The 27,070-nt window shown below is 42.5% G+C and overlaps 1 protein-coding gene across 3 annotated transcripts; it reads left to right on the top strand.

Moving 5' to 3' along the window:
- Positions 1–1,448: 1,448 nt before the first annotated feature.
- On the top strand, positions 1,449–25,008 carry CREBRF (CREB3 regulatory factor). 3 transcript variants are annotated; one of them, XM_083430818.1, is made up of 9 exons: positions 1,449–1,788; positions 14,977–15,166; positions 16,101–16,226; positions 17,858–18,935; positions 19,345–19,539; positions 19,776–19,965; positions 20,936–21,009; positions 21,635–21,757; positions 24,301–25,008. In XM_083430818.1, the coding sequence occupies exons 2-9, from the start codon at positions 15,053–15,055 to the stop codon at positions 24,414–24,416; spliced, it is 2,016 nt and encodes a 671-aa protein (XP_083286944.1). In that variant the 5' UTR covers positions 1,449–1,788; positions 14,977–15,052; the 3' UTR covers positions 24,417–25,008. The 3 variants fall into 3 exon arrangements, with proteins under 3 accessions (XP_083286944.1, XP_083286945.1, XP_083286946.1); XM_083430819.1 differs by lacking the exon at positions 1,449–1,788 and adding an exon at positions 2,586–2,712; XM_083430820.1 differs by lacking the exon at positions 1,449–1,788 and adding an exon at positions 4,375–4,465.
- The last annotated feature ends 2,062 nt before the right edge of the window (positions 25,009–27,070 follow it).

Here is a 27,070-nt window from a genome sequence, read left to right as displayed (position 1 = left end):
CCTTGCAGTGGACACATAGCCACAGTTAGCACTGGAAAATAGGGAAAGGGAGCTAATAAACCTTTGCCGCTATGAGTGACATCCAGTTGTGGCATCCTGCTTGTGCAACAGACTTCCATGTGCACAAAGGGGCATTTTTCTTTTCCTAAAGGTAAAGGGCCCCCCGATGGTTAAGTCCAGTCGCAAACGACTCTGGGGTTGCGGCGCTCATCTCGCTTTATTGGCCGAGGGAGCCGGTGTACCTGGTCATGTGGTGCTTTCTAATTTCATGTGGTGCATGACTAAGCTGCTTTCTGGTGAACCAGAGCAGCGCATGGAAACACAATTTACCTTCCCACCAGAGCGGTACCTATTTATCTACTTGCACTTTGACGTGCTTTCAAACTGCTAGGTTGACATGAGCAGGGACCGAGCAATGGGAGCTCACCCCATCGTGGGGATTCAAACCGCCAACCTTCTGATCAGCAAACCCTAGGCTCTGTGGTTTAACCCACAGTGCCACCCGCATCCCTTCCCTAAAGGTAAAGGTACCCCTGCCCGTACGGGCCAGTCTTGACAGACTCTAGGGTTGTGCGCCCATCTCAAGAGGCCAGGGGCCAGCGCTGTCCGGAGACACTTCCGGGTCACGTGGCCAGCGTGACATCGCTGCTCTGGCGAGCCAGAGCCGCACACGGAAACGCCATTTACCTTCCCGCTAGTAAGCGGTCCCTATTTATCTACTTGCACCCGGGAGTGCTTTCGAACTGCTAGGTTGGCAGGCGCTGGGACCGAACAACGGGAGCGCACCCCGCCGTGGGGATTCAAACCGCTGACCTTTCGATCGGCAAGCCCTAGGCACTGAGGCTTTTACCCACAGCGTCATCCGCATCCCTCCTCCCTTCCCTACAGCCCCCATAAATCTGTTTGGAGGGTATAGGGAACTGCAGGGGCCAGGAGGCAGTGGAGGAAGGGAAAGTCCTGTTGCATCCACTAGCACAATGTTGCAACTCACCTTACAAAGTTGTGTTTGCAAAAGAGCAAGCAATGAGAAAGAAGCACCAAACCCAAAGCCTGGTGGTGATTTCCACAGAGGCACAGCTCTTAATGCCTTCCTATGAGGAGCATCATCATGACACTAGAAGCACTTGCAAAGTTAAGCACTGGGGAGGAATGCTCATTTTTGCTCTGCAGTATCTTCAGTTGTGTACCTTTAGAACAAAAAAATCACTTGAATCTATTATAAATTATCGCTGTATATTGAGGCCTGCAGACGATGGTTTCCACCAGTGATGATGGGAACTGTAGTCCATAAATACCTGGAGGACCACAGGTAACCTATCCCTGCCATAGCAAATGCTCGGCCGAAACTAGCAGCTGCCACAGCCGTGCCTCTCTCGTGCTCGCCGCCGCCGCCGCCGCCACTCCGAGCTGAGAACAGAACGTTCTCTTCCTTCAATCCTCCCCCGCCCTTCTAACTTGAAGCGGTCACGTGAGAAGGGAAAACAGTTTCTGCGGCCGCTGATTGGCTCTCGGCTCCTCGTTCTCTGATTGGTGGCCTTGGCTTCCTCACTTTCTGCCTTCTCCTGGCTTTGCTTTTCCCTTCCCCTCCCCCGGTTTTTTTTTTTTTTTTTAATAAAAAGCCCACGTGATGGGGGCGAGTCACGCGATTTCCGGGAACCCGTCAGGAAGGGACATAAACAAAACAAACCCCAGAGCGGCATGGAGGGGCCGGGCCAGGGCTGGAGCCTCAGCAGAAGTGGGGGCCCCCACTGAGACACCCCCCATTACCCCGCTGGGACGGGGCGCCAGGTAAGGGGCCTGAGGGTGAGGCGGAAAAGGCTGGAGCCCCCGAGGCGGAGGGTGGGAGGCAGGAGCTTGAAGGGGGTGTAGCGGTGGCCGTAATGCCCCAGCGCGTAAGGAGGGCAGAGAAGCGGCGCTGAAAGTCCCAGCAGCTCTCCGAAAAGGCCCGGGCTGGTGGGAGGCAGGAGGAGAGAGGCGGGGTTGCCGTGCGCCCCCTTTTTTGGGGGGTGCGGGGAGTTTGTCTTGCTGTTGCCCCCGGGAGGCGAGAGTCCTCTGCTGGGGAGGCTGCGGGGGAAAGAGCGATCGTGTCGGGAGGAGAGATCTAAAGTTGCTGTTTCTTCTGCCGCAGCTTTTGCTTCGGAAAGGGGGCGTGGAGGCAGCTGCGGGAGCAACTGCTGGCTGGAGGATTAGGCTTGGTGTGTGGTCTTTACTCAAGGAAGGAGGGCGAGGGGCTGCGCGCCCCCCGGAGCGTCCCCTTAATCCTAGCAGCGATTGTGCAGGATTCCTGCAGCGAAAGCAGTTCTGGTTTCTTTTGGCCTCTCGCCCCTACATGGGAAAGGATATGGAAGAAAGGGGCGTGTACTTGCTTGGTTGTCTCGCTGAGAGGCTTTGCCTTCTCCTAGGACTGCAGAGGAGCATGGGAGGGAGAGGCGTGGGGAAGGGGGAGTTTGGGGAAGCTTTTGATTTTGTAAGTTTCCTTTTCCTTGTAAGATGTAGGAGGTAGCTGATGGTAGGTGTGGTGATACTGTGGACTTCTGTAATGGTAGTTAGAATAATCCAGTGCTTACCTTCTGCCCTATTTCCATCTTGAGAGACGTAGTTCAACCTGGTTGTTTCAAAAGGTGTCTTGATATGTTTATGACAAGGTGGAGGATGATAAGAAGCTGTTTGCCTCGTTTTCGCAGTCGTCCACACGTTTCCTCTCAGCCTGGGGTAGGTATCTAAAACGAAAGGAGTTAAGATCTTGAGTTGTGCAGTTGTGTCGGTTCAGATCTTTCCTCTCCCAGAAAAGCTGAATCCTTTAAGGATGAATGTGTTGCCAGAAGTCGTTGTTGCAAAAGGAACGAAGGAAAAATCGTTAATGATGAACTATTACTAAATAGCCGTCAAGATTAGGAGAGACAAACATCCAGAATCCTTTTGCTTCAAATCGTGTTACACCTAAAGGCTACACGTGTTCCCATTTTATTGCCTGCTTAGACTGCATGAGGGGTGGGGAAGTGAAACCTCTCGGGAGATTGCCTGAGTCCTCTTGTCTTTGCCATGGTCCAGCCAAGAGAGTAGAACATGGAAACCAAGTAAACCGTGCGGAGTCCAAGAAAGAAATGTTGTATTTGTTGTCTTATGCAAAAGAGGCGTTGGCAGAAAAAGATGAAAATCGGTCAGTTCAAGTCTCGTGATACTCTGCGTCTCTGTGAGGTGCGAGAGAAATCCTCAGTTTCGTTGCAATGATAGGACTTTGGGAAAGTGACAACTGAGTTTGGCCCCACAAGGGGAGGGGGGCGGAACCCGAGGCTTGCCGGCACCCCTTTCATTTAGGGGGACATGCAGTCTGTTCGGAGCCCCCTCTCGTTCTTGCTCTCCACTGCTCCTCTTTTCCACCTCCCCAAAGGCAGGTCACAGCTGCCTTCTCTTCCACCCACTCCTTATGACTTTCGTAAGTGGTCTTGTGGCTAAAGAATGTCGCTGCCTTCGCGAGTCAGGTGTTTGGGGGGCTTCCTTCCCCTCCTCCCCCCGGATCCCTTCCCCGCCCTTGGCTTGGGGAGGACGGAGGGCGTGGGCCGGCGGAGTCCCGCTCGCTTCGGAACATCCAGAAAGTGATTTGTTTACATGTCGCCTCATTCTAGCTTGGGGGAGGCCACTGGGTAGAGAGACTGACGGGGAACCAGCCCAATGGCAGCGGGGCTTGGAATTAGGCGGGCCAATGCGACCAGGGAGGGGGTGGGACCAAGTGACAACTCGGTCGGCTGTGTTTCGGTGCGTTTGGTGGGGCGGCCATGTTGGATGGGAGGTGTGTTAGTGGGTCAGCCTAGCCGAGGGGGGCTGTGGCCTGGGGGAGATGAAATAAAAAGGGGCAGGAGTTTAAGAGGTTGCTGAAGGCCCCGTCCCCACCCCGTAGAGCAGGCGGGCCCTGGGCAGAGCAAGTTTCTGTAGGCTGGAGGGACGACTTGGATTTAATGCTCCTTTTCCTGCAGTGAAAAAAAGTCATGCCAACTCTGTTGTGCCGCCGCCAAAGTATGTTGGGGCAGGCATGTGGGCATGCAGCAAAAAGCAGGCGAGAGTCAGGTCACAGTTGCCATGAGTTTTTAGAGAAGCACATTTCCATTATAGGGGCGGTTTCCTATCTACCCGTCACCTTTCTCTCTGGAAAAGGGGGCAGTTCCTTTTCACGTGAACGGTTTTAGTATTCACACGAGTTGCAATAATCATGCTCCATGTAATTTTTCGTGTTATTATTTAATATTTGGAATTCGTGTGAATACTAAAACCTTTCACGGTGTATTTATGTCCTTGCAGAAGCACAGGAATGTCTATACCTGCAGCAAGCCATTATAAAAGCTAAATCCAATTTCGTTGTTTTAAAAAGAAACACCATGCAGGAAAAATGTGCACCATTATAAATCATTATGGAGACACATAACCAAGTCCAGGGATGGAATAAAATGAATACAGTTAAAGAGACAAGGTCTGTATGTCTTACTATAGTTCAGTGATTTTATTTATTTAAGTGGCTTCTATATTGCTGTTCAGGATCAATGCATTCAAATCAGGAGTTCCGAAATTGGTCTGTGGCCCACCAGTGGTCAGTGAGCTTCATTCAGGTGGTTTGTAGTATGTCTGCGTTAAATATTCACATTGATTTTTAATTGTATTTTTATTATATTGTATTTTATTGCAATTTGAATTCAGAATGTAATACAATAAGGTGCAATATAAGAAAAGAATATAAGAAACAAAACCCCCCAATAAAAATGCAATTAAAAATTATACAGCATCTAGCACAGTGTATTGCAGCCGGTACCACAGGCAGAAAAATCATAAAGTGGTCTGCCAAGACCCTCAGGAATTTTCAAGTGATGAGAAGGGGTATGGGAACCACTGTCTTAAGGTATAAACCAGAGAGGTTAATGTGTTTTTATTTTAAATGCCTGTGTTTTGTGACGATGTAGAAGGGCTACCTACTCTTCTGCAACCAGTACTGGACAGACGGCATTATCTCTGCAGAGGTCACTGAAGCAACCTCAATTTTTTGTGCAAGCTTCTTGTAAATACAGTCATTGTTGCATGTGATGCTGCAGTTCCTAAACAAACAAGAGTTTAACAAAGAGCTGTAGCTTGGTGGTAGAGCCTCTCCACAGAAGGTCCCAGCTTCAGCATCTTTATATAGGACTGGGAAACACTTCTGCCTGAAGCCCTGGAGACCTACAGCCATTGTAAAATGGACCAGTGGTCTTCCTATGTTCCTATGACTATTGTATGAAACCCTGGAGAACAGCTGCTGGCTGGTATTGACAATACAAGCTAGATATACCAGTTGTTTGATTCCATATAAGGTAGATTCTGCTGTTCTGTGTTGCAGATTTGCTTCATACTGTGGATTCCCTCAATTCTAGGTTCCTTTCTTTACTTGTTTTTAAGCTTAACATTTGTAATTGAGTATTGGTGGAGCACAGTAGTATGCCATGTGCTCTTTATTTTTGTTTGGTTTTCTTTCTGTAAAATTTGAATGCTAACCTGTATTGCAGGCTTGCTCACTTGCAAAAGCAATACAAGTACAGTGGTACCTCAGTTTACAAACTTAATCTGTTCCAGAAGTCTGTTCTTAAACTGAAACCGTTCTTAAACAGAGGCACGCTTTCCCTAATGAGGCCTCCCGCTGCCGGTGCCCTTCCACCGTTCAGCTTCCGTTCTTAGACCGAGGTAAAGTTCGCAAACCAAGACACTACTTCCGATTTTGCGGAGTTTGTAAACCGAATCGTTCGTAAACAGGACTGTTCTTGAACTGAAGTTCAAGACATCACTATTTTGATGTCAAGTTAAAACTTTTTAAGGGCTTGATCGGATAATATTTAAGTACTGTATTATGGAAGAACCAAAAGACTCCCAAACCTTTTGCTTCTTTGTCTAATTACAGGGTGCAGGATTTAGTCTGTACACCTCCTGGTACATTGTCCTAGTTGCATGGAAGTGAGGTGCTTTCATTACATGTAACACTGGGAGCAGGAGGTACTCTTTAAATACCGTAATCTTATGCCAACACTGAAAAGAAGCTGGGTGACGCTGTAAGTGCAGGCAATTCTGCTTTCCTGTTACAGTACTTGTTAGCAGTGCATAGTGGGGTTGTAGTGAGGAGGGATTTCTCTATATGAATTGCAGTTCTGCATTATTTCAATTTACAAAATAATCCTTTTCTTTCTTTGGCAGCTTTTATGCCTGCCATAGCAAGGTATCATATTCCTTGTTTGGGAATAGAATCTCAGTCATGTTTGAGGCAACTGGAGACAACCAGTGCACTGGAAAACCAACTTATACCATTGTTCTTCAGCACTTTTTAGTGGTTTGATGAGAACTTTAAGTGCATCATTCAAGAAGAAAACATCTTCTGTTCCTTAAAGAGATTTTTTCCTATTACTGTAAAGAATTTAGTATTTTTGTTTTTCAGGAGCATCTTCATGATTGCCACTTATCATGAAGAGGCGCTCATTACCTCTTGGGCCCTGAGGGTTAAAGCCCTACTTGAGGCTAATGAGCAGTGAGGGGCAATGGAGGAACAATTATTTACTTATTTAAGACAGTTATACCCCACAATTTAGCCAAAAAGGCTCTCGGAGCAGCTTACAAAAATCAGTAGTGAATTGGCTCCTGCCCTCAGAGTCACAATTTAAAAAGAGATGACACATGAGAAAAAAAGAATAAGTGGGAGGATGGGAAAGCAAGCACAAATTTTAAAGTCACAGTTCCTATAGCACAGTTATATCATTGTGTCTAAGCAGATTCTGGCTGTCTAGAAAAGCAGCAGCTGGCTGACTGACTGGTTGACTTGCCTTCTGGAAGTACTCTTCCCCCAAATTCCGTTTCTGTGATAAATTTTAATTGTTTCTATTCTTTGAAAGGCCTTTAAAACATTTTATGTGCACCACATAGAAATTCTGAATATTAAATAGCATAGCAGTCAGTATCTTTAAAAAAATCTCATCCAGGAGCAGTGGCCAGGAGAACAGGGCAACTCCTGTCACATATGGCAAGTCACTCTTTTCTCAGCACCTGGGCACATCTGATGACTGAACTGTGTTAACAGAGACCTAAGTCAGTGATTACAAGTAATTTTTATCGTTTAAACGGTGGCTAACCTGAGGCCCTACAGCACCTGTCCTCCTTGACTATGCTGGCTTTGGCTGATGTGATTTGTAGTCCAACAACATCTGGAGGAGCACAGATTATACACCCCTGCTTTAAGTGCTTAGTAAGCATGTCATAGGTGGCTTTTGATGGTTCCTTAATGTCTTCCTGGTGGCCAGATTGCAGTGGATCTTAAATTAGTCAAGAAAGTTCTGTTGAATGGCACTAGACAGGTGCAATAATGGCTGAAGCATTGTTTCTTCACTACCATCTCTCACAGAGTAGGCTCGATTGTGTGTTTTAGCCATATGTCATCAAACTCTTTGACTTTTCCACCACCTATGCCCCTATCCTTTTCTCTGTTTCATCACCCTTTCGTTTCATTACTTCCAGCTCACTGAAAAATCATTGAGCTGTGACTAGTAGAAGAGAATGTTTAGGAGCAACCATGTCCAGTCCCAGACTCATCTCTGTGTGGAACCAGCTTTGTCAATGGAAACCTCCTCAGGAGGTTTCTTGAGTGATCTCCAGGATCAGGCTGTTCACATTGGTACACCACCCTTCAGAGACGGGTGGCTAATATCAGCCTGAACATCAACAGGAAGTAGTGGCTTTGTCTAGGAAATCAAATTAAACCACCCTCCTAGACCAGATGAGAAAACCCAAGTCAAATATTTGACCTGTACAGCCCCCATGATTGTCATAGCAGCCTCAGCATGTTGAGGTCCATGTGCAGGGGAGTTCTGAGCACCAATCTAAGACCACCTAAGTTTAGACAAGGAGACTGTTAGACTGACTTGTTGGAGCACTATTGGAATTACGAACACCAGGTACACATGCTCAAAACTGGAATCCATTCAGAAGCATGCAGAGGCAGATGGGATCTTTATAGCCCATGGCAATGCCCAATCTGTGGTAGTTCTGCACAGACTGCTCAGATGTACACAACTGAGAGGGATCTGCTCCCAGCTTGTCGATCCATGTCTTGGTGATACAAGTCAGAATAGCTTCCTCATCTATAACGAAATCAAGAATTAAGGAGATTTTCTTAATTATTAAGCAGCAATACCTTGTGAGTCCAAGACTGGGAAATGGACTCACAATACCTTATGAGCCCAAGACTGGGAAAAGGACTTAGAAGAAGGACTAGGCAAATGTTTAGCTGACCTTTTCACTGGCACCAGCAAATCCTGTTGCTCCTGTAATTCCTGTATTCTCCCCTTACCTGCAATAACTGGAATGGAGGCATCCTTCACCTTCCCTCCTTAAATTGCTGGATGCTAAATTTCCTAGTTACCTCATGATCAAGCCAGCAAGAATAGAGGCAATACCAACAGCAGACAGCTAAAATGCAAGATTAAAAAATATCACCCTACTGATTGTTAGCTTCAGAATTAGAGCACAAACTGAAAATTTGATCATTGAAGATTCCCCACTCCTTGCTCCTAACTATTCCCCTACTAAAAGTTTGTACTAGATTGACCTCCAGTTTTTTGTGGTGGTTTTTTTTTGGAACATGTATCAGTTGCATAATTGTTTAGCTATTTCACTTTCTGTTCTGTTTGGATTTCAAGTTATTAGGAGAAACAGAAAGTGTGTTCATTCATAGCTATGATAAAATGAAAATCAAACTTGCCTGTTTCCATAGTTCATTTTTAAAGTGCATCTAACGTTCAAAGTACTATATAGTGGTGTTCTTTTACTGCAGCTGAGCAAATTTGGTGTTTTCAGCAAATGATGTTTCTGAGTGAAGTATTTCTTTTTAACTCTTGTAAATACTGGTGGGGAGTTAATGGCTCATTACTGAAAGTAGTTTTATACGTCATCCCTTACCACCGCCCCCTGCCGGGACATGTATAAATAAAATATGTAGGCCCTAAGAGGGGTCCTCAACCTTTGGGGGCCCATGAGCATTTCTGAAATTTTAAGGTTGCACCATGGGCACTACCACAAAATGACTCTCCTTGGCATATGGCCATCCTCAAGATGGACAGCATTGAATTTATGAACTATGGTTTAGGGTTCAGTGCAATATGGCGTGTCTTCTACAGAATTATAACTCCATAATCAATTTACCTTTGGGAGTTTGTTCACAGTACTGAGGGGAAGAAAACTTTGTAATGAACGCAGAAGACCTCACCCTTCACAGTGGCCACAAAGATGAAATTTTGACGGTTGCCTACAGGATTGGGGATAGGTACCTCTGTGTTAAAATAGACTGACAAGCTAGCTGGCAGTGATATGGACTAGTATTTGCCAACACGCTTATGTAATGTGCGGAAGCAAAGTATCACTGCGTAACCAGTTAGCTACTGGACATGAATTCTTTCATAAGGACACATTCATAGCATGAAACAGTTTTCGTAATCTGGCACCACGGTCTTGAATGCTAAAGTTGTTTTTGAAAGCTATTAATAGAGCAGATGATTCTTTTGTGCATTTCAAGTCCTGACTCTAAAGTGTTCTGTACACCAGGCAGCAGACAGAAAAAAAGATCTTTCTATAAATACCACTCTCTGCTTGAAAGGCCACCTTCTGTAAGACAGTAAAAAAAATGGTAGGAGCAAGAACTCACAGATACAAACGAGAGAGGAGGGAATTTGCTTCCAGAAAGTTTGTAATTTTGAGGAAAATAATCCTCATGGTCCCCTACATCATCAAGAAGAATAAAAAGCAAGTTTTCTAAGAGTAAAACATCTGGATACAATTTGTCATTGTTTGGGACTTCTTTGAGTCCCAAACTATCTAGACATAGTGTTAATTGTGTGAATGCAATTAATGTGCACGTTTTTTATCTCCAAGTTGAAGCTTCTCTAGAAATGTGAACAACAGCTTGAGATATGTGATTTTTGTCAGATCTGGTAGGGGGAAAGTATGAAACTCTCCCCTCCCCCATGATGCCTTTGGCTACTCAAGCTTTGCTATGACTGCTATTTACATAACCCAAAGTGTGCAAGTTAATTGCTTTCAAACATTTAACATCATATCTAATTTAGCCCTGATGGTATCTTATGAGAAGGAAAACACTGGGAAAATATGGGCATGTATTCCTTATGTTGTTAACTAGCATTTTGGTCCTCCAAAATCTCTAAAACCAGGTGGTGAAAATAATGCTAAAACTTTTTTTAAAAAAACCTAGTTTCATGTTTTGCACAAATTTCTTTGACGGAATTGTCCACGTTAAAGTGTTTTGGGCAGGAAAAAGTTTAGAACTCATTGACAAGTCAGAAGAGTAATAAGGACAGAATCTGTATTCTAGGTACAACTGTTAGATGTGATAAGCCAATAAGTCTCTTCCCTTTTGTAACTGAAATGCTTATGGCTTCCAAAGGTGGCCTCATACTTTGCATGAAGATTGAGAATACCATGGCTTGACTGAGTTGCACCTGGGTGTTTTCAGAATACACACTTATCGCTTCCATTGTACATGTTTGCTACAGGTAAGTTAGATGGCAGGGATGGGGAATTGTTTTCAACCCAAGAGCTGTATTCCCTTCTAGGCAACCTTCCAGAGGCCATGTGCCAGTGGTAGGCAGGGCCAGAGACAAACGCAGTGAGAGCATTAGATGCAAATTTTACTTTCATACCATAGGTTAGCATCTACATAAACTCACATACCTCTCTGTATCCACTCAGAGAAGCAAGGGACATTATAAGAATTCAAGGACACAATCCAGCCAGGCAAAAGCTTCAAGGAAGGTATGAAGTAGAGCTAATGAGGGGTGTGGCCTGGAGAGAATGACCAGACAGTGAGGGGTGGAGGGGCACATTTGGCCCTTCAACCTGATGGTCCTAACCCCTGATCCACAGGTTCAAAACCAGTACTGACTATTTTGTTGTTGTTTAGTCATTTAGTTGTGTTCGACTCTTCATGACCCCATGGACCAGAGCATGCCAGGCACTCCTGTCTTCCACTGCCTCCCGCACTTTGGTCAAACTCATGCTGGTAGCTTCAAGAACACTGTCCAACCAACTCGTCCTCTGTCATCCCCTTCTCCTTATGCCCTCAATCTTTCCCAACATCAGGGTCTTTTCCAGGGAGTCTTCTCTTCTTGTGAGGTGGCCAAAGTATTGGAGCCTCAGCTTCAGGATCTGTCCTTCCAGTGAGTACTCAGGGCTGATTTCCTTAAGAATGGATAGGTTTGATCTTCTTGCAGTCCATGGGACTCTCAAGAGTCTCCTCCAACACCATAATTCAAAAGCATCAATTCTTCGGCAATCGGCCTTCTTTATGGTCCAGCTCTCACTTCCATACATCACTACTGGGAAAACCATAGCTTTAACTATATGGACCTTTGTTGGCAAGGCGATGTCTCTGCTTTTTAAGATGCTGTCTAGGTTTGTCATTGCATTTCTCCCAAGAAGCAGGCGTCTTTTAATTTTGTGACTGCTGTCACCATCTGCAGTGATCATGGAGCCCAAGAAAGTAAAATCTCTCGCTGCCTCCATTTCTTCCCCTTCTATTTGCCAGGAGGTGATGAGCCCAGTGGCCAGGTGGCAAATTTGATCGTTGCATAAGGTGTGGAGCTTTGTCGTTAGCAGAAGCTTAAATTGAAGAAGGTTCTCTAAAATATCAGTAAAACAGTTCTGCTCTTGTGGTTCTAGATTATAAATCACCAGGTATCACATTAGAAATCATTCCTTTAATCCTGTTCCTTATGTTTCAAAGTATTGCATAGAGTGCTCAGTGCTCTCAAGTTGTGATCCTTAGGCAGTATTTAAACTGTACAGTGGAAGTTAATTGATCCAGAGAAGCTTTTGAAATGACTGCAGGTTTGTAAAATTAAAGCTGTGTGTGAGGAGATAGCTTCAAGTTTTAGAGCTCTTGTTTGTTTTATAGTCTTGTGGTCTATGATCATACTGGTGGCACATGGATTAAAATGCTTCAGGGGAGTTTTCTTTCACATAAATTGGGTGTAAGAGATACATGACTTTTATTTTCTAAACCAGTAAATGTAGATAAAGCATTCTTTTAATGTTCTCGACTTTGCAACTAAAGGAACTAGTTTAAGTGGTGGTCAGAACCAGGCCTGTCCTTGTGCAACTCTGTTTGCCTGCCTGCTGCTGTGTGACTCACGGTCCAGTTTGAACCCAAACTTAATTCTTGTACAGTGGTACCTCGGGTTACAGACGCTTCAGGTTACAGACTCCGCTTATCCAGAAATAGTACCTCAGGTTAAGAACTTTGCTTCAGGTTGAGAACAGAAATTACACAGCAGCAGCGGGTGGCCCCATTAGCTAAAGTGGTACCTCAGGTTAAGAACGGACCTCCAGAACGAATTAAGTTCTTAACCCGAGGTACCACTGTATTGTATTCACGAGCTTTCAAGCTGATCTGCAGCATCTTTTATACTGTACTAAATTTAGCTTTTTCAGGAAAAGAGGCATAATGAGGCACGTAGAATGGCGGTAGGATATTGGAATGATAGGTATGCCAATTTTAATTTATGAACATACAATCCTTAAACAAGCAGAAGATTTTTGTTGTTTTATGGCAGTCATTTGCTTTACCTCCAGCTTTCTGGATAAAAAAGAAGAAACTTTGAGGACTTTTTTCAGTGAATGGATTTTAATTGGGGACTTTTGCTTCTGAACTAACAAGCAAATTCATTGCAGCAACCCATTGTGAAGCGCCATGGTGCTGAGTGGGTTATTCTATAGATGTTCCTTTGCATAATCTTGCTGTTTGTGGTATGCTGAAGGGTTGCACAGTTGGTGCCTTGAGGCGATCTGCCAAAAAGCTTAAACATCATGTTTCAGGGGTGGCAGGGAAGCTGGAGTAGCTAGAAATTCTAGGACAAGTATTATTATTCAACTTTAAATGGATGATCCATTGCATAGTTGTCAAAAAAGTAGATTTATTGGAAGCAAGACATTATTGGGACTCTGTCTTGTTCAAGCATGATTATGGTGCATTGTGGCTTTTTTAGTGTTTTACTGAGCTCATATTAATGACAATTATTCCTGCTGCAGCACAAAGCTGGTCAGTTATCTTCCATATGCATCTTAGGATACCACTTACCATTCCTGAGTCATGTCTCCTTTTCTTTTAATTGAATTTTGAGGCATGCATCACCCTCATACGAAAAGCTTTTGGCTTTAAAGGGTGTTAGAATAAAAACTATCCATTCTTACCTCATGGTTCTGTATGAGTTACTGTTCTAGGTGTTCCACCTCTGAGGGCAGTCTGCTGCCTTTCTGTATCAGGAGTTATGAGATAATTTGGTCACACCTGATTCAGAGTAGGGCAAAATACATAGTCATCAGCAGAGGCTGCTTGGAAGAAGAGACATCCTGAGTAGTGGATCATGCAGAGCCACCCTGATCAGTGTCTCCTGTGAGTGGACACTTTGGGATTTATATGAACATTTTAATTTCCTTCTTCTGGCACACTGGCAATTAAAAAAAACAAATAATAGAATTTAACTAACCACTGAATATTAAAAAGTAGTTTACATGCAGTAGAAAATATACCTTAACCATTCCAATAATAAAGTTAAAGGTACCCCTGCCCATACGGGCCAGTCGTGTCTGACTCTAGGGTTGTGCGCCCATCTCACTTAAGAAGCCGGGGGCCAGCGCTGTCCGGAGACACTTCTGGGTCACATGGCCAGCGTGACAAGCTGCATCTGGCGAGCCAGCGCAGCACACGGAACGCCGTTTACCTTCCCGGTGGTAAGCGGTCCCTATTTATCTACTTGCACCTGGGGGTGCTTTCGAACTGCTAGGTTGGCAGGCGCTGGGACCGAACGACGGGAGCTCACCCCGCCGCGTGGATTCGAACCGCTGACCTTTCGATTGGCAAGTCCTAGGCACTGAGGCTTTTACCCACAGCGCCACCCGTGTCCCTTATTCCAATAATACGAGGGGTTAAAACAAGTTAACCTACAATTTTTCCAGCTATAACAGCAGTCTTATAAACATACATTATAAAATAATATTACATATTAAAATCTTGTGTGGGGGAGCACAAACAGATGCTATGCTAGAATATGCCTTGTAATATTAAAATGAGGCTTGTAGCTCTCTGAACAGCCTAGTCTCAGTTAACCATGTCCCGGTAACATCCTGTTTGGATTACTGCAATGCGTTCTACATAGAGCTGCTTTTCAATACTGTTTGGAAACTGCAGTTGGTTCAGAATACATCAACTAGATTACAGAACGTGTCTAAGCGAATAGAACCTTTCTGGCCGGTCTTAAAACAGCAGCACTGCCACCTGATTTGTTTCCAAGCACAATTCTCAGTGCTAGTACTGACCTTTAGAGTTCCAAAAAGCTTGAAACATGGATGCTTAATGGAACACCAGTTATTAAGATCATTCTCAGGAACCCCTCCACCACTGCCTCATATGTCCACATATTCAGTCCATTGTCAAATCATGTCATTCTCCATTTCAACATTTCATTTCAACATTTCATAAATATAGTCATTGCACTGTGCCTCTTCAGCAAGTACTCCTGATTTTCATGCCCTCTTCTCTCTGGTGGTCCCCTCAGCTCTAGCCCTTGCTCTGCTGCCAAAATCATTCACTTCTCTCATTGCTCTGAATACATCTTCCTTTTCTGTTTTATCTACTTTCTCCCCTGTGATGAAATTATGAAGTCCAAGAGAGCAGGTACCTGCCCAAGTTCCTCAAGGCAGGGACTTATCCTCTTGGACTTCATAAAATCATGGACTCAGATCATGCTATGTAAAAAATCTCACAGTGTTCAAACTGAAGTTGATGCACTTGCTCAGTTCTGACATTAGGATTCATGGGTATTAGGTTGTGGAAACTTTCTTTGTTCAGAAATTATCAAGCAATCTTCATTTCAATGCAAACTGAATATTTGGTTTTGGTTTTATTTCATGCAGAAAGTCCCCAGAGAAAAGTTCCATGTAGTCGACACGAAGCTTTTTCTAGGAAAATAAATCTGTGAATCTCCATTGCATGAGTTATATGTTGCCTATTGACCCTGAAGAAAACCTGGAACGGAATTTGCAAGCAAAGAAAAGAACAAGTTTGGACTTAGGCTTGGGGGATCTGGGCCTGGAAATGCCTCAGGTAATACCCAGTATTATATTCGCTTACCTGATATAAGATGTCAATAAATTTTACTTAGGTTTTGATTTTATGTGTTTTGAGGTGGCAGTAGAGCTTATCTCAGCAGAATAGGGAAGGAAACAAATTTCTATTTCAGAGAGTTGATTGCGGGGAGGGGGTGGGCAGCAAGAGGAAAGAGAATTGCTGGAAATTCCTGCCTCCTTGTTCCGCTGATGGAGCCTTGCCACCACTGGATACAGCCAACGTTGAGTGCTTTAGGAACTTCTTGCTTCTGCTTTTCCATGACATGTGAATCTAGCATGTAGCAATTATCTGATTCAGGATGCCAAAGACAATATAATGGGAACAGAGGTATGGGAAACATAGGCATTGGCCTTCCTTTGTACATATACATTTCCAGAGTATTGCTTAGTATACAGTCATACCTCATGTTATGTTTGCTTCATGTTAGGTTTTTTCAGGTTGCGTCCCGCTGCAACCCGGAAGTACCGGAAAGGGTTACTTCTGGGTTTCACTGCTCTCGCATACGCAGTAGCGCTATGTGCACTTCGCGCATGTGCACAAGCACCAAATCATACCGCGCACATACACAGATGCAGCGCTTCAGGTTGCGGGCTTTTCAGGTTGTGAACGGACCTCCGGAACGGACCCCGTTTGCAACCAGAGGTACCACTGTATAGGCAGTGACAAAAGGGATAGTTCACCAGCCAGTTTTCTTTTGTTTAGCTTAGCAAATATGCAGAACATGTTTTAAAACTGGCTAAACCCAAGCTGTGGCTCCTGAGTGACTGTTGTAATAAGGTGCTACCATTTAAAGAAGAGATGGAATATATACCACATTAAAGGAAAATGCTAGCAATCGCCCAGTAGGATTTTATGTTTCTTTGTTACAAACTGGTTGTTTGTGTTACAAATTATTAACATTCTGTTGCAGCCTAGTGTGAGTGGAATGGACCCTCCTTTTGGGGATGCCTTTCGAAACCACATGTTTTCAGAACAGACTCTGATGAGCACAGATCTGTTGGCTAACAGTTCTGATCCAGATTTCATGTATGAAGTGGTAAGTTGCTTGTATTTTTCTCTGAACTGCATAAAGCACAGCTTAGCTTCTCTCAAACAAGAGGGGTGTGCCTTGCAGCAACCTGTGCACTGAAGGCCAGTTTGCTGTGCTTTGCTTCTCTATTAAATTTAATCACTAATTGAGGAATCCTCAGTTCCTGAGCCCAGCGACAGTGGCTTCTTGCCAATGAAAGGCTGACAAAGCTGGCCAAGAAAGAAGTAAAAAAAGACCTGTGCTTGAGCAGACTTCAAGGCATTGCTGACATCGCTACATCCAAGAGGAGTCAGAAGTGGTTGGATGTTAGGAAAGACGTTTTAAAAGTGAGGGAAATAGAGAAAGTGCTGGAAGACAGCCAGCACTTGGTCCTGCCCCATGTAGAATCTCTTGTTGGGCCTGGTGAGGACTCAGTGTTCCAGTCTCCTATAGTTATAATCTGTGGGTTGCCATCTGATTTTATTCTGCTCCAAATTTGATTTTAAGCTGTATTTATATCAATTGTTTGATTTATGTTTTTAATGTATCATACTTTGATGTTGGCCGCCCTGAACCCGGTCCTGGCCGGGGAGGACGGAATATAAATCATTTTCTTCTTCTTCTTCTTCCTCCTCCTCCTCCTCCTCCTCCTCCTCTTCCTGGAAAAATCCCCCAAGTGAGAAAGTGCCACAAGCTCCCTTGGCAACTTGTTGCCAATCTGGTTTTTTCCCATTCGGGCTGTTTTTCTTTGCCTTTAACCAAAGTCCACACTCAGTAGTGAAAACTATTGCCATTTGAGCTTTATTAGTACTATTTACACTTACTTAAGGCCAAACACATGGTTGCAGGATAGTATTATCAGTAAAAACAAGAATTTAAAACATTCAAAAAATTAAAATCGGCAATGAACTAAAAGCAGATTAAAACACACATCAGTGTGCTAGCTATCTGGGTAAACTTGCCTAAGCAGGGTACGGTGAAGGTGCCTGCCTGTTACCAATAGGCAGGGAGTCCATAGTGTAGGTGCACTTACAAGTATCTGGAAACTGCCTCTGCTCAAATCTTTTCCTTAAGCTAATTGTGCTTGATTCCTTCAATATTTCTAAACTTGTCGAAGACTATCAAAGACAAATGAAGGTGATTAGAAAGCAAAGAAGATATTTTGTATTTTATTCATGCACTTAAATAAAATTCTTCAGACTAGATGATACAGCTTTGTGCTTTAGAAATGTGAGATCAGTGATCCCTTTCTCTCTTGTCCTAATTTTAGCAGTGTCACTGACAACTAACTCCGCTCTTAAACTAGATGAGTCACTTATTTCTAGGCAATTATAATTGATGGGCTTTTCATTGAACTGGGCATGGGAACTGCTGACCTCTTAAAACCCTTTGATTCAAAGCTGACAGACAGACAACACAATCCTATGCATGTTTTCTTGAAATTCCCACTGTGTTCAGTGAGGCTTACTTCCTGGTAAGTGTGTTTTAGGATCACAACTGTTGAAGTATTTCTCCCTTGAGGTATGAATAGCTTTTGTAGGTATGTGTGGTGCATGTCACCAGAAAATTAGTGCTTTTTGCGGTGAGGCTTGAGGGTGAATCCAGAGAGAAAAGTAATTTACCATTATTTACTGACATTTTTACATCTGCCACTGTAGGACAGAGAAATGGATTACCAGCAGAGTTCCAGGGATAACCTCCTTTCTGTAGAGGACTGTAAAGATCTTGAGAACCTGGAGTCCTTTACAGACATTCTGGATACTGAAACCTCTTTCCCCGCAAATTGGGAGCAGTGGGACACTTACTGTGAAGATTTGACAAAGTACACCAAACTAACCAGCTGTGACATCTGGGGAACAAAAGAGGTGGACTATTTGGGCCTTGATGACTTTTCAAGCCCGTACCAGGATGAAGAAGTGATAAGTAAAACTCCAACTCTGGCTCAGCTTAACAGTGAGGACTCTCAGCCAGTCTCAGATCCACTGTGCTACCCAGAATTGCTGTTCAGTGTAAAGCAAACCCAGTTAACCTCTTTGCCAACGAAGAAGATTGCAACCAGAGCAGCAGCCCCTGTTTGTTCATCTAAGACGGGCCAGGCTGAGGCACCTTTATCAGAATCTGCCCTGAAAGGAGGCAAACCCAATTCAAGCACACAAATCATGGTGAAGACCAACGTGTACAGTAATGAGAAAGTGAACATTCATGTTGAATGCAAAGATTATGTTAAAAAGGCAAAAGTAAAGATAAATCCAGTACCGCAGAGCAGGTCTTCCATGAGCCAGGCGAACGCTGATGCTGCAAAAGAAAACACCTGCTACTGTGGAGCTGTAGCAAAGAAACAAGAGCGGAAAGGGAATGACTCCCTTCAGAGTCACAGTCCAGTGTTGCCTTTTAAAGAGACTCAGGCTCTGCTCCTCACTCCACCTCAAGAAACTCCAGGAATAGTCGCTGAGGAGAACAGCCTCTCTGCCAGCACCTCTGTTTCAGATCCTTCGCAGAAAAAGGAAGAACACAACTATTCCCTCTTTGTCACGGACAGTTTGGGTGAGCAGGCCAGTGCTGGCAAAGCTGATCCAGAGGAGGAGGAGGAGGAGGAAGAGGAAGAAGAAGAGGTGGAGGATGAAGATCATGATGAAGGTTTCGGAAGTGAGCATGAACTATCTGAAAATGAGGACGAGGAGGAAGATTACGAGGACGACAAAGATGATGACATCAGTGATACTTTCTCTGAACCAGGTAATTTTAAGCTTGTAATCTAGAGCTAGGTCTACTGCAGGTATGGGGGGGAAAGGAAAAATTTTGAATGGGTATGTTGGCAAGGCTGATGACCCACATAACACTTTTGTTAGTGGGAGAGTTGTGAATTATTTTTCAGTCATAACTGTTCCCATGTCCATGTAGAGACTCTATTTTTCGGCTGAGTATGCCTTTGACTAATGTGGTAGAAGGCTGCAGAGTTTAGAATGCTGCATGGTTGTCTTCCTAGTCCTCTTTTCAAGCTTCAGAATCTTGTTTAGAAATAACTAGGATGGTCTCATCTGGTGAGTTTAAATGGAATGCTTTAGAGCCATTTAATGCAGGTTTGCCCCTATTGCTGTGGTGAAGGGGGAAACTGCTGAACTGCAACTTTTTATGCCTTTCTTAGGGTATGAGAATGATTCTGTGGAAGACTTGAAAGAAATGACCGCAATATCTTGTCGAAAAAGAGGGAAGCGAAGATACTTCTGGGAATATAGTGAGCAACTAACACCATCACAACAGGAGAGAATGTTAAGGCCTTCAGAATGGAATCGAGATACACTACCAAGTAACATGTATCAGAAGAATGGATTACATCATGGTAAGAGCAGTCCCTTAACAAATGTTGTTGCCTTCAGGTGCATATGCACCTTTCGAGAAGTTTTGTCATAATTTTTTTTGCCTTCCGGTTGTATAATTGATTATATATTGTACTGGGTAATAATCATAACAGTGCCATGGGAGGTTGTAGGATAAAAACTGTTTCTAAAATTTGAATGTAATTCACAGTATTCTAGCAACCCATCAGATAACCTGCTTTTGTATATATTTGCATAGGGAAATATGCTGTTAAGAAGTCACGGAGGACAGATGTAGAAGATTTGACACCTAACCCTAAAAAACTGCTACAGATTGGGAATGAATTGAGAAAGCTGAATAAAGTGATCAGTGATTTGACTCCAGTCAGCGAACTTCCTTTAACAGCTAGACCAAGGTCAAGAAAAGAAAAAAACAAGCTAGCTTCCAGGTAAGGCGGCATCACCACCACCACTACCACCATAATAATAATAATAATAATAATAATAATAATAATAATAATAATAATATCACTAGCAGTTAAGATTACTACATGCGAAGGTGAGTGGATTCTTCTGTTTTGACAAGCATTTGCAGGCTAGCATTGTACTGGAAAAAGTAGGTTGTGCTGAAGTACGTGGTTGTTTTTCTCTCCCCATTCCTGCTTTTGTTGTATGTTTGAGGCATATCTGATTATGATGGTGTAATATGTCCAGCCTACACAAATGGCTTCACACTAAGTGATGCTATTTAAGTCTAAAAGTTGTCATACTTTGCAATAAACATCTGCATAAGACTATGGTAGTGTTATCAGTCAAGGCTTAATGAGTGTGGGGAATTATCGTTCAGTATCTTGACTATTAGATTATAACATCTAAGCTATTATAGGTGTCCTCCCCCCCCCCAACAGCTTATGCTTCGTGCCCCCATGTGCATAAGGGAAATTGCGTAAAGTGGGGAGTACCCACTTTAATAGGGAGAGCATGTGGGAAATGGAAATAGGTGGAGCCTGCTGCCCGGCTTGCCCCAAGCCAGCCTGCCTGCCTGTTTTCCTGAGGAGAGCCAGTGCATGTGGTTGCAGTGACTGGCCACAGAGGGCGATGGCCAATAAAGGTACCCAGGAGAACTAGTGTCAGGATGGGGGCAGGGAGAAGGCGTCTCCTGCCCTACGCAGCTGGTCTATCAGAGGTCGCCTTCTCTCATTCAGGCAGCAGCCCCAGGTGATTCTGGGCAGCAAGCCTGAGTGAGAGAATGGCTATTTATTTATTTAGCGGTGACCCATGTGAATGGGGTGCACGTAGGTGGGGTGGGGATGGGGGCACCTGTATCGCATTGATGACTGCCAGTACAGTAACATCAGGTATGCTCTAAGACAACTAGATGGATATTCTAAGCTTCTTTTTTGCCTTCCATTATCACAGAGCTTGCCGACTTAAAAAGAAAGCCCAGTATGAAGCCAACAAGGTGAAACTGTGGGGTCTCAACACTGAATATGGTAAGTCTTTAAAACAGAAGAAGGTTTAATTAGTAAACTAGTTTCTTGAAATAACAAAGGGTCGCTTTGTGTGAGCATGCTGTCTGGACATAGCAGGCCATCAGGGTCTACTTGCAGCCTCAGCTCATGAGGCTTGAAATCTGATGGTCCAAATATATAATGGACAGGTTATTGTCTCCACAGAAAATAGTATCATCTGGGTTTTTTTTTATTAAATTAACTACTTTTTTGTCATGGCAACTCAAAGCAACTTATGAAAAGAAAAAGAAGTAGGACTGGATGAACACCAGATGTTTGTTATAGCTATTGGCAAGCACCTCTGGAAGATAAGGCCTTTTTAGCCATAGCACCTTGCTTGTGTAATTTTCCCAGGGAGGTTTAGCTGTGGCTTACATTAATACCTTTTAAGTGCATTTTTTTATACTCTCAGGCTTCCCCCTCTGTTCTATGTTAAGCATCACTTTTTATTGTTGTGTTTGTATTAGTTATTTCAAATGGACTAGAAAATTTTGAATTAAAGGGGCATTATAGCAGATGTTAAATGAATAAATAGGGACGTGTATTCTTCCTTCCCCAAAGGGTGCATTCCAGTAGACTTACATTGTTGCCTGGTCTCTTCTTGCAGATAACTTGCTGTTTGTGATCAACTCTATCAAACAAGAAATTGTGAACAGAGTGCAGAGTCCCAAAGATGACAGAGTAGCCAATATGGATCAGAAGCTTGATGTACTTATTAAAGATACTCTTGGTAAGTAAACATCTAGTGTGATGGTACCAAAAATCATTCGTTTTTCTAAATGTTGGAAACAATGCTCGCACAAATACCATGACTTTAGACTATGTTCACCTACTACACTACTACACTACTATTGACTTGACTTTTAAAATCACTGAGATCTTGCTTTTAACTAATGCAACCTAACATCACAACAGCAGAGGCCATATTCAGATGTTTCAGGCAGGGAATATACTGTTCCAAACAACTTTTTTTAAGCAAGCATCTCCATTGCACTGAGTTTCACATAACTGCTGAGGAAATAAGATGTTTGCTCCAATCACGCAAATCAACTTTGTGTGGAATGTTTTGCTTGGGTGTTGTGATCACCTATTGACCTGTGATCAGTGCCAATTTTCTATAAGAAGAGGTGCCAGAACAAACCTTGTTATCTTATAATGGCAGTGACACCCACCGGAGAGGTGCTGGAACTGAGTTCCGGCTTGTTCTAGCTGAGAAAAAGCCCTGCTTGTAACAACTCTTAATCGGCTTCACATTTGTCTTCAAATTGTTCTTCCACTTTCCTCCTGACCTACACTTCACCTTGTTCGTATAAAGAAAAAAGGATGGTGAAACACCAACAAACTATCCCCTCCCTTTGTGGGCTACCCCATCATCTAGTCAACCTTTTTATACCTACCGCCACTAATGCATCTTTCTTGATGGTAAAATGTCCTTACTGCCCACCAGTGCTCGATGGAAGGAGGATTCAGCTTGTGCCCTAGAACCACCTACCGCCCACCTAGAATCCTGAAACGCCCACTAGTGGGCGGTAGGAACCAAGTTGACAACCGCTGATCTAGTGATACCTTTTCCAGTACAGCACCCACAGTGCCCGTGAGGCCCCTCCCCCGTCTGAAATGTTTTATAACGCCATTTCTGCTGATTCACTGCAAGTGAAGTGCTGGCCAATGCTCCAACCCACCAGAATCTTCATTCCTCCTGAATGACACCTGAATAAAGAGAGGTGCCCTCAACACTTACTTCCAACTTAAGATGTGCCAAAAAAAGGTTTGGTACCCTGATCTAGACACCCTTTCACTTCTCCCTCTCAGACTTTCTCTTAATTCATTACTCCAGTGCTATAGTGCACAAACTACCCCCACACCAACCCCCCCCCCATCTTCAGGATTGTAGTCATTGGTCATACACTTCACATACCCCCTATTATGTTGCAATGAAAAACTGTATTTTAGGTAGTGGATCAAACTCAGCACCAAGGAGCTACTAGGACTTTAGCAGACATTAAATGGTCTGAGTAGGTCTTGAACAAACCACTGTTTGCCTTGTTTGTTTTCCTTAATATTCTATTAATTTTTTCCAATTTTTTAATTAATTTTCCAAAAATGTTTTTTAGACAAACAAATAAACAAACAAAAATCTGAACCATATTTAAACCAAACTTAATAACATTGTTAAGTGACTTCCTCATATCCCCCTGGATGGATTTCATTGTATGTCATTTTAACGGTTTTCCAAAACCAGTATTCTTATAAAATTAACTTCATCACTTAACATCTTTCTTTCTTTACAATTCAACATTAAACATATTAATTCATCACATTGCATGTTTAAATCCTAGGCCTATCTGGTGCTTGCAAGCTTTTCCAGTTAATTTAATTTAACATATTTAACTAAATAGTCTTTAAATTTCCTCCATTCCTCCTGATACTACTCCTCCTTCTGGTCGCGGACTCTTCCAGTCAGGTTGGCCAGCTCTGAAAAGTCTATCATCTTCATTTGCCAATCTTCCACTGTTGGTACTTCTTGTGTTTTCCAGTTTGTTGCTAACAAAATTCTAGCTGTGGTCGTGGCATACAAAAATAATTTAACGTCTTTCTTGGGCAATTCCAAACCTGTTATTCCAAGAAGAATGTTTTCCTTAATATTCTAGGAAATGCTGCTGTCTAACTCAGGGTCTCTGGTTTTATGTTTGTGCATTTTACTCTTTTTCTTCATTATTGGCCCGTCTTCCTAATTTTTGACTTCCAAACCTGTTACCTATTCTGACAAAGATCCTTTCCAGGGAAGCAGAACCTGTCTTGGCTGCACACAGCAGATATGTATCAGGATCTGCCTCACAGGCCAAATGCGACAAGTGGGTGAGGCCCCCCCACCTGTCAATCAACTGATGTTACAAACGACATCAGGAGATTTGGTGCTCTGAAGTTGTGAAACTGGAACTTCAAACCATCTAGGCAGCAAAGTGCTGCTAAATGCAAGTTTATTTCCTTTGTTTCAGTAAAACAGCTGTTGTACTTGGGAAGTTGCGCAAGGGGGCTTCGTCCAAGCTCTGCCATTATCTGATGTCATACAAATGTAGGGTAGATGGGTGTGGCCTGCCCAAAGCAGCCTCATGGGCCAAATAGTTGGGCCTGGTGGACCAAGAATGACCTGAGGGGTCGAGGTTCCCCACCCCTCATTTTATATGTGTAGGCACTAACAAATCTTGAATTAACAATGAGCAGAAGGCAGAAAACACACATCTGAATATATGTCTTCATTCATTTTTTCAGGGCCACCTGTATCTGGGCAAACATCAGAATTTGTGAACCAAGTTTTAGAAAAAACAGCAGAAGGAGATCCTACAGGAGGCCTTGTAGGGCTACGAATACCAACATCAAAAGTTTAGTAGACATCACTTGATCCATTCACATTGGTCAGAGCTCTGCCTGTGTCATGTACTACATTGTAAAATTATTTCTGGTCTGCATGTGAATTTAGCGTTCTATAAAACACAGTTTTCAGTTCCATCATTTTTTTCCTTTTTATAACAATGTAGTAAGATAAGTGAAAGCATGGTATAAAATGCTTACTGGCATTTTGGAGCATAAATCTTGTAGTTTTAAATCTGCTTCTGTCATAAATGTGGTGACTACATATTCATTTTTAAATTAAGTTTACCTAGGACCAGATAATATAACATGCAGGAGCAAAACATGTTTTTTGCAAGTAAAAATCTTGCGAAATGCCAAACGTTATGGCAGGTTTATGCTCCAAGAAAAATAAAAACTTAGAATTCAGATTAAGAAGGTTTTTTTCAAGAATAATTGCTCTTTTGTTCTAAACTAAACAATAAGTTTTCTTTGCAACCATAACTTGTACATAGCACACCTGGCAATAACGCTAGTGTGCCATATAAAAAAATATAGTTTTCTGAGCTTGATACGGTATTTAAATGTCTGTGCAAGTAAGAAAATGTATACTCTTTGTGCCTTGTATTGAGGGGGAGGGTGGGTGGGGAGAAATGTAACTATAAAATGGTAAGAAACCCTTGTGGGAGAGAAGATGTATAGATGGTCTCATGGATTTTAATGTATTTGTTCCAGCTCTTACAAATTTTTGAATGTATATAGGAATATGTTGAAAATGTAGATATGCCACAGAGTCTATGTATTGTATAAAAGATGGCTCTAGAAAACTCATTTTCGGTACTTGGCCGGAAGAAAACAAATACTTGCACATTAATGCGATTGTTTATTTTTGTACCAAAGACAAATGCAACTGATATGGCAGATTGCCAGTTTAAGTAAAGTTTTGCACAGCTTACATGATACTGTACTGAATGTATAAAAAGAAAAAAACTTAAAAGGTCAGGGTTAGGGATCTTACTGAACTGTGAATTTTTTTCTCTTTGGGTCCAATTGTCTACGGAAGGAGCATTCATACATAACTATTATTTTGCTGTTCTTCTAGTTCGCTTCATAGTAGATAAGTTGGCCATCTAGAAGTCTGTAAATCCTTTTTTTTTCTGCACATAGTAGAAATTTTAATATATTTGGATTTTAGTAAGCTATTGGTAAAGTAGATTTTGACTTTGGAAATGAAAAATTTAGCTTGTAGGATACTTCCACCAAACAACCAAAATAAAATTATTTTTATTGTAATGTGTATATATGTAAAGAAAAGAGCTAAAATATCTAATTCCTTAGTTGCCACTTTTCCAGTTGTTGTATTATTGTGCATGTGATGTTTCCAAGGATCAACACAGGCTTAAAAAAAAGAAAAGAATTTATAGATTTTATATTTTTGTACAGATATTTCAACTAGCTTCTTCAAACTTCTATGTGACTTATTGTTAACTTGTAGTTTCTATGATTGGGGGGAATACAATTGCGTGTGCAGTTTGGCTCACGAGAGTCTGCTTTTAGTCAGTGTTAAAGTACCAATGAAAAGCTTTATCTCTTGATGAGAAAGTTGTTTATGTCAAGACAGGATCATTATCTGGTTTCATGAATGCCTTTCCTCCCAGTTGTTTGATAGACAGGTGACTACATAACACTATTTATGAAGGATACCAAATAATTCAGATGCAGCTCCAAGTAAATACAAAAATCTCATTATCCCTCCTCCAATTCTTTACATGCACCTTACAGTGTGATTCCTTATATCTAAATGGACATTGGGAATTGCTACATTCCTGTAATAGTCAAGCAATGCATTATTTTAAAAAAAGAAAGATTGAGGAAGATGTAGCTTCCAGTGTAGAGTTGTACTACCCCAAAGCCTTTTTTTGCTCTTTCTGTCTGCACTGCTGCTTATTGCTATCTACCTTTTCAAAAATTTATCTAAAGTATTTGCATAATTTCAGCACAAATTTGCATGTCATGATGGAGCTGCTTCTTTTTTTTTAAGCGTCAAGCCTGCAATAGTGCTGGCATATCAGAAATGTATCTCATTTAACGCTGGTTATAGAGCTGCGTCCAAGTATTTTACATCAGCCTATTTTGATATACTGAAATAGTGTTGAGCTTCATTGAAGAATGGTGTTTAAATATGATTCATTCTAACACTGGATCAGAAGAGCGTGAATAGGATAGTTACAGTGGGATACATCTGTTTTGCAATCAGGACTTGTGCAGCAAGACAAACTGACAGTAAGATACAATACCCCATTGTAGTAATTCAGGCTTCTCTGAGCTAATACTGCATTTGCAGCCTTTTTTGTGCATGTCTGAAAACCAGAATATGATTTTGGTCTAGCATTGAAAAGAGACTTTGAATCTTTTTAGTGGATTCCACACCCTTGCATTTCAGTGTTTTCTATGTATTAAGTTATAGTCTAAAAGCTTTGAAATAGTTGAGCTTTTTAATGGTGACACTTTATTTTGTATCTATTTATATATGTATGTATATCTTAGAAAAGCACTTTGTTTAAAAAAGAAAAAAAAGATATTGCATTTTATATGATTCCTGCCATTTGCTGCTAACTCTGGGCTGGTCAGAATGCTGCAGCGATACTTGATCTAAATAAAACCTGGCAGTAAAATGTAGAGTAAAGTTAAG

Source organism: Podarcis tiliguerta, assembly GCF_965153285.1.
Source record: "Podarcis tiliguerta genome assembly, chromosome: 2".
In the NCBI taxonomy this organism is placed as follows: domain Eukaryota; kingdom Metazoa; phylum Chordata; class Lepidosauria; order Squamata; family Lacertidae; genus Podarcis; species Podarcis tiliguerta.
Note: the sequence above shows the minus strand (reverse complement) of the source record. Positions and strands in the feature narration are given on the sequence as shown.